At 41.0% G+C, this 12,870-nt stretch overlaps 1 protein-coding gene across 33 annotated transcripts in view; it reads left to right on the forward strand.

Moving 5' to 3' along the window:
• Positions 1-12,870, forward strand: part of Col25a1 (collagen, type XXV, alpha 1) — a 419,527-nt gene that overhangs the window by 254,807 nt on the left and 151,850 nt on the right. For all 33 annotated transcript variants that reach the window (XM_006502276.4, XM_006502286.4, XM_006502269.4 and 30 more), the window contains 2 exons: positions 3,987-4,013; positions 4,149-4,175. In XM_006502276.4, the coding sequence (XP_006502339.1) occupies positions 3,987-4,013; positions 4,149-4,175 (54 nt within the window). The remainder of the gene's footprint in view (positions 1-3,986; positions 4,014-4,148; positions 4,176-12,870) is intronic.

The following is a 12,870-nucleotide window of genomic DNA, read 5'->3' on the forward strand; positions in this document are numbered from 1 at the left end:
GGATTTCAGCCCCAGTAGAAGAATACTGCCCCCACCCCACTGGCTGCCGGTCCTGAGCACAGGAGTGGGGGTGGTGTGCCCTGCACAGTGACCACAGCTGGGTAGAGCCTGGCAGATGTAGGATGCTATGCTGTCCACTCAGATACATGGCTTCTGAGCAACAGTACTTACTGTTCAATTTTTGATGCAGATTTCCTCATGTTCACGAACTAGGCATCCTACATGGGACATTCTGGCACTGGTCAACACGTGTGGATCTGACATTGGATGCTGGATTTCCAAAAGATTCGTTTCTGCTCCCCCACTGTAAAGGGATTTCAGAAAAGTTTTGACATCAAATATGCCACAGACCCAAACAAAGCCCCTTTAGATCTGAGCCTCTGAGATCTCTCTAGAAACCCATACACAGTATAAAGACGGGAGCCTTTGAGAGGCAAGGGAAGAGACTGGGGAAGGGTCCACAGCAACAGCTGACTTAAAGGACCCTGGGTTTTCTAGGAGTCCATCTTACTTAACCTTGGTGACGTGTTTACCTTTAGAAATACACGATTTAGCTTTGTTAGAGATTGGTATTACGTGTTTCTAAATCGGCCTTTGCTACAATATCCTTTAACCACAGGTTAAAACAATGATAAACTTTAAATAAACATCCAACAAATGTATGTTCAAAGTGCAGCTTGTTAATATGCTACTTCAATCAGGGCTGCCCTCGCTGCTGCCTTGTTAGAGCTTTTGATAATAAATCCCTCTCACTCCTCTTCCCTCAGCTTCCCTGTGCTTTACCAAATATAATACCCAACCTCTATAACATTAAAATCTGTATTTTAAAAAAAATACAGATATTCCTAGTCTTAGTGTTTCTCATTATTCACTGCTTCATATACTGAAAATATTAATGGGTATATTAAATAGTCACTGAAAACACTCAAATATTATTTTCTTAGCTTCCCTGTACTTATTGACAAAATTATCTGGAAGATAAAGGGAAGGGGATCTTATAAAGGTAACTGTTTGATCTTAGCCCCATTTCCTGCTACCTGCTCTGCCTTTTATTTTCTTTTTCCTCACTCAGAGCCTACAACTTTAGAACCCGTGTCTGTGGTATGGGATATGCAGCCAAGGCCATTTTAGAAGTCGCATGTTGAGGGCAGGCACCAGACACATGGGTGATTCTGAGAATCAAGTTCCGTGTCTATGCTACATGGTCTTGGTATTTAAAGTCATGCAGAATCAATTAAAATCCTGGACAGCTCACTTCCAAGAGGCCTCACACTGAAAAGATCTGAGTTTCATTTTTGGCATCTCTGAAAGGATTATCATAATACTTCACTGCATTTGGGGGAAGATGAAATGTAACAGCAACTTATAGTTCCTTATTGATGAGAAAATATGTGAAATGAGAGGCATGATGTTGTAGTTGGTTTCAGGATAACTTCACAGGTCTCACTGAAAAGGCATGCTACCTAAACAATAAAGAGAGTCACACGGTATATAAAATCAGTTCCAGCGATTTCAGATGCTAATATGAAACAGACAATGATAAAGCTGTTGCTTTAGAATAAGCAGAAGAAACTCTCTGTGATGTGGGAATGCTGGAGATTTTTGAAGAGGAACACAAGGATAACTATGAAGAGAAGAGGACTTGGTGCCATTCCACTGTGGCCAACACTTAGCAGAGCTGGAGTCCCGTATTTCTACCTGCCATGATGTAGTACCCTTCTGATAGACTCTTAGTCTTACTTCCTGCCTGGGTTTGTTCTAATGTCCTAGCCACACTGTAAATGGAGACTGTGGAGATAATTATGAGACATTCCAATTCCTCAGGCTGTGCTGAACCACAAAATATGACTTCATTATTAAGAATTAGGGCAGACAGCATAATTGATGTCTCTAGAAATAGTTTTTCTTACTAAAAGAGTAGACAGGCTCTCAACAATGAGAAATTCCTACAAGGAAACATTTATGTACACATGTGGTCACCTGATTTATGAGAAGGGTAACCCAGAACCACAATGGGGAAAAGATGCCATTTTCAGTTAACAGTGTTCAGTTAACTTGATAACCACCTGGGGACAAAAACCATCCTGACTTCCACCTCCTGTAAAATTGGTTCTCAATGAATTCATACTCACATATGAAAGATGCAATAGAAGAATAAACAGATTTCTTCCTGATGTACACTAGCTATAGATTTAAGTTGATGGTAAGCATAACAATTAAGAGAAAAATGTTATATTGACTTTTATTAAATTAACAAAGTCTATTCATTTTATAATGGCCGTAGGGTCTGCAGGCATAGCTCAGTAGTAGAACATTTACATAGATTCTCAAGGCCCTGAGTTCAAGCCCCAGCATCCCACCACCCAAATAAACAACAATAATAACAGCAAAGAATGCCTTAACAGAGTATAAAAGCAGAACATTGGATGGGGAAATGTATTTCTAATAAATACAGATAGCAAAAAATATATTCAGAATACATAAAGGTTTCTAAATCTCTATATGCATATGTGTGGCATTTAATATGTAATTCTAACATATCAATAGGATAATTTAGTGAAACAAAGACAAAGGTTCATAATTATGAAAAGAATATAAAATATTAAGTAGGTATATTAAAAGGGCATTCAGCTGTTGAATGATTATTGTGGTAAAGATGGATAAAATTAGTATGATGGCAGTTATTTCTTAATCAGCTAATTCCCTAGTAACCACACAGAGAGACTTAAGATTTATTAAAATTGCCTTGAGACAAATACTGAACAATTATCACTCCATTCTAAACTTCCAAGTTAGCCAGGCTTCCTCCCAGACATATCTCCATATTACTTGCAGTTCTTTATCCTTTCTTGTTCCCACTCTCTTTTCCTGATGTTTTCTTGATCTCTCCTGGTGGCTCCCCTCCTTCACTTCCTTTCACTTCCTCCTAAAATGGGAAGACCCTCCCATTTTCTCTAAAGCTCTGTATTGGCTTGTTGGCTTTTATTGGCAGGCAGAGAGTAAATGAGGAGCAGTGTTTATATAAACCTGAGGCAGGAGCTTTTAAGAATAAGTCTAACAAGGTCCTGTCCAGATTGAAACCAGATACTTGGATAGAGAAATCAGCATTTGAAATAATACAAGGGTAAACTTTACACAGTGTACCAAAATATTCTGCCAACATTCAGTTTATCACTAGGGAACTATAAAATAAAAAAGATAAATTACTGTACCCTACAAGAACAAGTAAGATGAAGAGGAGAAAATATCAAGCATTAGAGATGATCTAGAAATACTGAAGTTGGGTAGATAAACTCTAGGTGCCACACTGAGAAACCACTTGGAAGTTATCTGTTGAAGTGGAAATGAATGTGCTCTCTTACCTTACTTAGATACACACACAACAGAAATGCAGTGGGGTATTGTTATCAAAACATTTACAGTAGGGTGTTTATAGCAGCTGTTTACAATAGCCAAGACCCCTGGAACCAAGTATCTGTCAACAACAGGATAAACAAATACGTCTTATATAGAATTTTATAAAGCAGTAAGAACATGTTTCAAGTTAGGCACAAAACTATAGATGAATTTCACAAGTATTGAACAAAACATACTAGACATATGCTGCATGGCCCGCTTTGGATAAAGAACAGAGGCAGGTAAATTCAACTGTCAGAGACAGAAGGGTGGCTGTTGGTAGAGCTGCTGACAAGTGCAGGTCACAGCAGAGCTCTTTGATACTAGGCTCTTCTTTAGCTCAGGTCTACTAAGTTCATGGCAATCTATTTATCACATTTGATACATATGATATATACGAATGTATGTACTCCCATACACCTATTAGTTTTTCTTATTCTAATTATATTACAAATATAATTTAGAAAGCAAAGGTCTTTGAGAAGCTTGTTGCCAACTGTGGCAGTTGACATAAGCCTTTCAAGTGACTGGGTAGATTTATTCAGAATCCTATGTAAAGCTAATATTTTCTTTCTTCTTTTATTTTTCAGGGCCCTCCTGGTCCAAAAGGTGATAAGGTGAGAAAATGCATTGATTAAATCAATTTACTGGAAAATCTGCATTGACCTGATCTGTGGTATGCTTGGACCTTTTTAATAAGCACCACATTTTGATTGGAGATAACGCTCTCATCTTATTTTGCTTTCCTACAGGGAGAACAAGGTGATCAGGGACCTCGGGTAAGCCATATACTTCTTGTCCTGGGTGGGAAATGAATTTCCAGATCAAAATCTACTGAGTACCACTACCATCTGTGCTGCATGACTCAGTAACAGCTGACAAAACTGACAAACCACCCATAAGCAAAAATATAGCTTCCTAGTGAATATGTGTACCTTGTGTAGTAATCATACCTTGATGATTACAAATAGGATATTCTACAATTAATGTACCTACTGAAGCTGTACAACAGCCATATTCCCAGTGACCACTAGGGTTTTTGTTTGTTTGTTTGTTTTTTAGATGCACACATACTGTTTTGCAACATAAAGGCCATGTGGTGTTCTCTGGAATTTGGCATTTCCCTCTGATGAAACTTCACGTGTTATTGCATAAATATGTTCTAGCATAGATAAAATATTAATGCATCTTACATATTTATCCTTCCTCGGACGTCTGAATAACACTTGTTTGGATTTCTTGTTTTTCCAGATTTGCAAGGCAGATAAAAGGTGTAACACTTTGAGCACGGTGGGAGGAGGGCTGTTTCTTCTCTGCTCATATGTGGCCCCTTTGACCATCATATCCAATGGTGAATGCTTTGTTGTTGCCTTGGTAGTGCCAAGTCCTCTGCTTCGCATCTGTGCCTCATTACTCAAATGTTCAGACATACTGTTCCAATGATGTAGTGGCTCTGTTCAGACATACCTCTCAATTTTCTCATGTCACTACGCACAAAAGCGAGTATTTGGTTGAAGAGAGTTTTTTGGTTTTTTTGTTTTTTTTTAACAGTGGAAACACACATTTAAAATGTTCAGGTTGAAAGGAGAAACTATGGAGGTCTGTCTGTAAAATAGACTGCAGTTGGTTAATTATTTAATTTATGAATACTGTGGACAGATTTTTATTTCAAACTGTAGAGTTGATGCAGATGGGAAAGGTTCGTTCATGCTTTCGTTGCACCTCATGCTCTTTAGAGCCCGCTAAAGGCTATATTCCGATTTGCTTTCCTTCCTACTCTTCAGCTCCTTCCTGTTGAAATAATGGTGTCTCAGAGTAGGCAGGCTTCTCTTGACAGCCATCCTAGTTGATGACTGCCTCCAAGCTAAAAGCTCATCACTGGTGCAGGAGATTGAGCATCGTGATAGCTACTGTCATGGGTGGGAATGGAATGGAACGTGGAGCCTTTAATGACGGGCTGAGAACCCCTTGATCCGTGGGTGGTGGTGACATTTCACATGGCGTGTCTCCTGCATGGAGTATCATGTCTTTCTACACCCAGTCTCACAATTCCTCAGCCTGGCCCCTCCAGGTAAGCTGGAGAGTCCCCGTTCTTTTCTGAGGAGTATTCTTTTGGCAGCGGAAGTGCAGGGGCGGTTCCCAGCCTAGCCTGTCATCAGCCAGTCCTCAGTGTTTTTTCCCAGAAAGGTGTGTTGGCTTTCATCGTTACTAACGGTTACTAACGGTGATGATTGATTAGAAAGCTAGGCCAAATTTCCAAGGTGAAACCTGACACCATCTGAAATCCACGTGGTTTCACGTTGCATTACAAACTAAGACTTGGACCAGGAGCCGAGAAAGTTTGGCCAAAGTTCACGAACTACTTTGACAAACCCAGACAGCCTTTCATGCAGATTTCAGCCAGTTTTCACACCGACTGGGGCCAAGTTTCACACAATTCGGGGGCCAGTTAGCGTTTTTCGGGGTGGAAAGTGGTAAGAGCTGGTCTTGCTTTCTCTTGAATATTTCTTTCTATTGCATGAGTTTAGGTGGAATTCCTCAAGGTGGGGTGGGGGTGGAGTGAGTGTGCAGGGGCAGCACGTGAGGTGTCCTGGAAGTCGCATGCAAAGACAATGGGAACCCTTGCTTAGCTCATCTACTCTCAGAGACCTACCTTAAAATCAAACCAGTCATTTATATTGATAGTTCTAGGATTATGTAATCATTCCTTCCTAGTCAGATAGTATTAGCTCACTGATCAAGATGTTTATCATATAAAAAGGAGCAAAGGAAGAGCCCATAGTTTCTGAGAAGAGTAAGTCAAAACTGGAGAAGTATTCAATTGTAATGAAAATTAATTGTCATGTCTTCTATGTAGGCATAGTATTCCAGCCAATATTTATTGAAGACTTATTTTTATTTACTTAACTACTTACCTAGTATTAGCTAAAATAAGCATTTTACACTATGTTGGCTCAAACTTATGGTGATTATTGTTTTCTTTAAATAATATAGTTCTCTGTATTCAGTCCATAGTGCTCTGTCCATTCTATGTTGTCACAGACTGAAAATGCTGTATTGTTCCATTTGTTTTAAATTCCCCAGTGCTTGCATCCTTTATTGGTTGCCTATACATTACAGCATCAGCAGTGTTTCCTCGGGGTGCCATCCTCTGCTACCCCTGCTTTGTTTCTCCAAAGATAAAGCAGACGAGCCAAAGCGGGAAGAAATGCCAACTAGAAATGGAAACTAGAAGGCAAAGCTGGTTCTGAGGTCTTGAACACACATCAAGGCACACACACCAGGCATTGTCATGTTCAAAGCATTATGCTTAAAGTGATGGAGACTGTAAATGGCTCCACCCCTTTCTCTTAAGCTACTCTTATCTCGTGTTGCCTTCCAATTCATCTTGTCTTCACTCTTGACCTTGATCCATTTTCTGCCACACAGCAAGAGATATCATTTTCCTTTGTAAATTAAAGCATGCTGCTCTTGGTCTAGGACTTTACAGTGAGGTGCACAACTGTTGTGCTCGGCCCCCTTGGACCGTCACGTTGACCTTTGCCTCCTCGCCTCTCACAGTTCTCCTCCATCCACCACCTTCTTGCCACAGCTTCCCCAGTGTTCCCAGGCTTCCACACCTCCTCCGTGCACAGCTCGATGGCATTTCTAATTGTCCCTTCTTCTCTGAGTTTCCTGTCCAGAGCTCTCCGCTAACTGAGACCTCACCTCAGATATCACCACCCAAGGAAAGCTTACCTCACTGCCCAGTCAGAGGTTGAGGTGATCCTGGTTTGTTTGTTTGTTTGTTTGTTTGTTTTTCACTTACTTGCTCAATGTCTATAAAGTTTGTCCTTTATCCCATGGAATATAAGAAGCAGGCCTTGATGCTCATACAAGAGTAAGGACTTGATAAGTTTTGCTGGTTGTCATGCAGTCCTATCACTGCCCTGCTTCCCTCAAGAAGCACGTACTCTCAGCGGTCTCACTAAGAGCGCTGTGTTACTGGGCAGCCGTGGCTATATAGCAAGTTCAAGATCAGCCTAGGACACATGAGACACTGCCCCCAAACAAACACAAGACACTTTGGTGAGGTAATTTGATCTCTGGCTTAGTAAGTGACCTCTCTTTTGAAAACACACTAAACGCAAAATATTACACCTCTCAGGGAGTTAAATGCTATAAAAGTTATACACAAAGAAAATGAAAGGATTTATTTCAAGAACAGCAACATTTCATTTGCTAAGAGGATGCTAAAGATTGCGAAGTATCAGACCGATTTCTTTGACTGAAGCTCCGTTATGGGGCATGATGAATGTCTAGCATGCTTGGCAGTGGGAAGCCACTGAGGAGTTCTGAGTCCCTCAGTTGATGTGTGTCATTCCTGGAGTGTTGAGTGATAATCCCAAATGTCCTTCATAAGCATCTATGGCCAGTAGTGTCCTTCCACGGGATGGAATCGAAAGAAGCTGACAATTGAGCGAGCAAACAGACAGGAAAATTCTGTCAGTCATCTCAGACCATGAGAATTTCAGTGGCAAAGATGTGTGTTCTTGATGGAGAGGTCAGCATAGAAACAAACCACACACACACACACACATACACACCACATATACACACACCACACACATACACCATACACACATCACACACATGCAAACACAGCACAATCATACAACAAACTGTACATACCATACACACACACACACACACAAACATACCACAGTCATACACACACACATGCAAACACACTATAACACACAACACACACAACACACATACAAACACAGAACACCACACACCACACACACCACACACACACACACACACACACACACACACACACACATACCACAACACCAGAGGCATACACATTGCTAAGTAAGTTAAGTATAGGCTTTTATGTTCCAAAAGCAGCAGTCTAGGATTAAATTAAAAGACAGGATTATAAAAGTTCAACACAGGAATTGGAGCTGATTGAATATAGAAGCTGGAAAAGAAAGAAAGAAAGAAAGAAAGAAAGAAAGAAAGAAAGAAAGAAAGAAAGAAAGAAAGAAAGAAAGAAAGAAAGAAAGGAAGGAAGGAAGGAAAGAGAGAGAGAGAGAGAAAGAAAGGGAAAGGGAAAGAAGGAAGAAAAAAGAAAGGAAGGAAGGAAGGAAGGAAGAAAGGAAAGAAAGAGAAGAGAAAAAAGGCTGAACTTTCTGATTTGAGACTTAGTTCATTTAAGTGCAGGTTAGATTTTTACCTCTGTTGGATTTATGATCTCAGTGAGAAAATCCACTGGAATAGTATAACAAAGAGAACATTACACCAGACTCGTGAGGTCAGGCCCCAGCTGGAGATGACAGCCTGACCCCTGAGCCATCCAGGTAGGAAGTAAGGTCATTCATTCAGGAAATTGGCAAAAAACTAAAGGGAAGCCATCTCTCAGGTCGAGCCTTTAGAAGCAGCCATACTGAAGGGATGGGATGAGAGGAAGTGCCAGAACATTCAAAGGGGGAGCCAGGGCAGTGCAGTGCGTGGACACCCACCAAGGGTGGTCTATATTAAAACAGCAAAGGAGGGAAGGCTAACACTGTATTGTTAATGAAAAAAAACCACAAGGAGCGGCTGTCAAAAGCTTCCAGAGTCGCTGTTTTGAATTCACGGACATGAAGGGAATGCTTTGTGTTAAGCAGTAGAAATGGAAGGCAGATTTCAAGACATTACAGTAGAAATGGGAGGAAAATGGGCTGGGGCTGGATCCTGTTGATGGCGTGTGATTTCAAGGTGGGCTACTTGGCACTGGGTTTATCTCAGTATGCCCTGAGCCAAATCCAAGTTTACAGTGTGAGGTGTAATCTAGCAGCCATTGATGTCAGCCGACTTTATTCTGTAAGCATGGGGCTCACACGTTGCTCTTCACCCTGCCAGCTGCTGTCAGTCTTCAATTGCGCCTTTGCAGTTAGGGCTCCAGGCTACTGGGACAAGTTGGAACTTTGTCTCATTGTCGGTTGGCAGGCATGGGCTTAATTTCTCCTCATTCTTTCTCCCAGCTTTGTAGCACAAAGTGGGGGCACCCGTGGCTTTGCCGTCTTGGATGACCTGCCATAAGGGAGCTGTGGGGAGTGGAATGGCTTGCAAATTAAACTAGGAATAAACAGTTCGAGGCACAATATGAGGATCGTTGATTGCTTCACCTTAGCATCGCTGAGGTATATTTATTTTTAACTCATCTGGATTTAAAATTACGTAAGAGAGAAGGGGGAAGGACTTGTGTGAGGGGGCACTAGGGGAAGGGAAGGGGCCGATCTTGGGTTGTAAAGTGAATTAATAAATTGGTTTTGAAAATAATAACTGGGGGTGTACACAGTTGAGAAGCGCATGGGGTTTTATTGTCACAGCCCCTCCAATTATCTACACATTTGAGTGGTTTTCAGAATAAAACATAAACAAAGAAGAAAGACATATTCTGCAAAAAAAAAAACAATAACAAAGATGCATTTTACTAGTTACCTTTGCATTGCTCTAATACCTATACTACTACCTATATAATACCTAATACATATATAATACCTAATACCTATATAATACTAAAATCCCTGATGTGAACAACCTAAGGGAGTTGATTAGCTACTTTTCTGTTACTTTAATAAAATGATAGGAAAAAAAATAATAAAATAAAATTACTTAGGAGACACAGTAGTGGGTGTTTGATGAAAATGTTTCTGCAGAAGGGAGACGCGCCCTAAATGTGGATGGCACTGTCCCATGGGCTGAGAGCCTAGACGGAATAGTGGTGGCACAGATAAGCACCAGTCTTCACCTCTGTGCCTTCTGACTGTGGACACAGTATGGCCTGCTAGTTCCCTTCCCAGCCATGATGAAATGGCTTCCCTCAGGTGAGACTCCTTTCTACCCTGAGTTGTATCTTGTACAGGCATTTGGTTACAGCAAGGCAAAGGGAACTCATATACCGCCTGAGTTGTGCACATCATCTCTAGGCTATAGCCAGTTCAGCGAAGTGGGTAATTCAGGAAGAAAACCAGGAGGAGTGGGTGATGCAGTTAAACCATGGCTCACTGGGGCTAGGACCAAGTTGGGTGGATCAGATTTTAACAGATTTTAACCACTGTCTCTCACTGTGATTGTGATGTGGATTAATAAGATAACATGAAGAAAATGTAATGAGCCCCTGTCATGGCTGATTACTATGATTTCATATGTTATGTAAGGCATTCGCAGTAAAGCGCCACGGCCCTGTTAACATTGTCTAAGTGGCTGGAGTAAGATTCAAAGAAGTCCTCTGCTCTAGTCTGTATTGTACTACGTGAACAGACTTTTCACACTTTATCCACACTTAGGCATCATAAAAGCAAATAACAATCCTATGACTAGATACTTGTGTTTTTCTCATTCTATAAACAGAAAAAAAGCAAGACTTAGAAACAAATATTTTTGCCCAGGGTAACAGTGGCAGAACCACGGTGTGAACTCAGGTACTTACAGGCTGTAATTTATACATTCTCTCGCTTACCCTGAGAAGCAGCTCTCTGAGTGAATAACAACATTATAAAGATGACCATTGGTTCCAAGTATTTCATACAAATCTACCAAAAGACAATGCCTGCACCCAAACTCAAATAGATGTACCTGTTCTTTCTCTGTGCCCTATGTGCATGCATGTGCACACGCACACATCAGGCCGTAAGAATTCTTTTAAAGTGTGAGGTCCCCATATATCTGTGATTTACATGCAAAAACCAGAACACAAGCACAAATAAGTGGCTGGTTTCTTTTTGCAATCATGATAAAATATGTACACTGTCACCTCCTACTCCTGCCCCAAATAAATGGAAATGTGTCACAGTTATATAGTGAGTTCCTAGAACCTTCATGCCATGTGTGTACGAACCTCTCTGAATATAATGTAGAGAAGCAGCGTGACATAACCTATATGTTGAAGACTATAAACCTTCCAAAAATATAGGACTGCATCGTTTACAGGTGTCCTCCTGTTAGCTTCACCCCTCCCCTTGGTGCTGTGGGTATAGACCCTCCCCTTGGTGCTATGGAGATAGCTCCTCCCCTTGGTGCTGTGGATATATCCCTGCCCCCTTGGTGCTATGGATATAGCCAAGGGCCTTCCTTACACAAGCTAGGCAAGTGCTCTGCCACAAGACTGCACTGAGCTCTCAGTCACCTTCATCTCATACCATTCCTATGTTTTGCTCAGTTCTTCCATGTGCAGTGTGTGCACCAAGGCCCTGCTTATACTTTGCACCAGTAGGATTTCTTCTCCTTCGGGAGAACTAGATGAGGGGAGACTGTGCCGCACTCCTTTTCCTGAAGCTGTTTATGTTCTATGAGCGGACGCGATGATTCTGCTCCTATCTTGAGCCCCTCCACCCTTATACTAAACACTGAATGATGTTTCCTGACCAGTAAGGGGATTCCGTTGTTACATAGAAAGGACTCGAGATTCTCTGGGCTTACCACATCATTACCTGTGCCCACCACCATGACCTCTATCCCCTCTCATTAGCAATATGCGACTGTTTAGATGGTCAACTTGATCCTGACTCAACTTTGGTACCTGGTATCTGTCCAGAAATTTGTCCATTTCATCCAGGTTTTCCAGTTTTGTTGAGTATAACCTTTTGTAGAAGGATCTGATGGTGTTTTGGATTTCTTCAGGATCTGTTGTTATGTCTCCCTTTTCATTTCTGATTTTGTTAATTAGGATTTTGTCCCTATGCCCTTTAGTAAGTCTAGCTAAGGGTTTATCTATCTTGTTGATTTTCTCAAAGAACCAACTCCTCGTTTGGTTAATTCTTTGAATAGTTCTTCTTGTTTCCACTTGGTTGATTTCACCCCTGAGTTTGATTATTTCCTGCCGTCTACTCCTCTTGGGTGAATTTGCTTCCTTTTTTTCTAGAGCTTTTAGATGTGTTGTCAAGCTGCTAGTATGTGCTCTCTCCCGTTTCTTCTTGGAGGCACTCAGAGCTATGAGTTTCCCTCTTAGAAATGCTTTCATTGTGTCCCAAAGGTTTGGGTACGTTGTGGCTTCATTTTCATTAAACTCTAAAAAGTCTTTAATTTCTTTCTTTATTCCTTCCTTGACCAAGGTATCATTGAGAAGAGTGTTGTTCAGTTTCCACGTGAATGTTGGCTTTCCATTATTTATGTTGTTATTGAAGATCAGTCTTAGGCCATGGTGGTCTGATAGGATACATGGGACAATTTCAATATTTTTGTATCTGTTGAGGCCTGTTTTGTGACCAATTATATGGTCAATTTTGGAGAAGGTCCCGTGAGGTGCTGAGAAGAAGGTATATCCTTTTGTTTTAGGATAAAATGTTCTGTAGATATCTGTTAGGTCCATTTGTTTCATAACTTCTGTTAGTTTCACTGTGTCCCTGTTTAGTTTCTGTTTCCACGATCTGTCCCTTGATGAAAGTGGTGTGTTGAAGTCTCCCACTATTATTGTGTGAGGTGCAATGTGTGCTTTGAGCT

The sequence above is a fragment of the Mus musculus genome, chromosome 3, assembly GCF_000001635.26.
Source record: "Mus musculus strain C57BL/6J chromosome 3, GRCm38.p6 C57BL/6J".
NCBI lineage: Eukaryota > Metazoa > Chordata > Mammalia > Rodentia > Muridae > Mus > Mus musculus.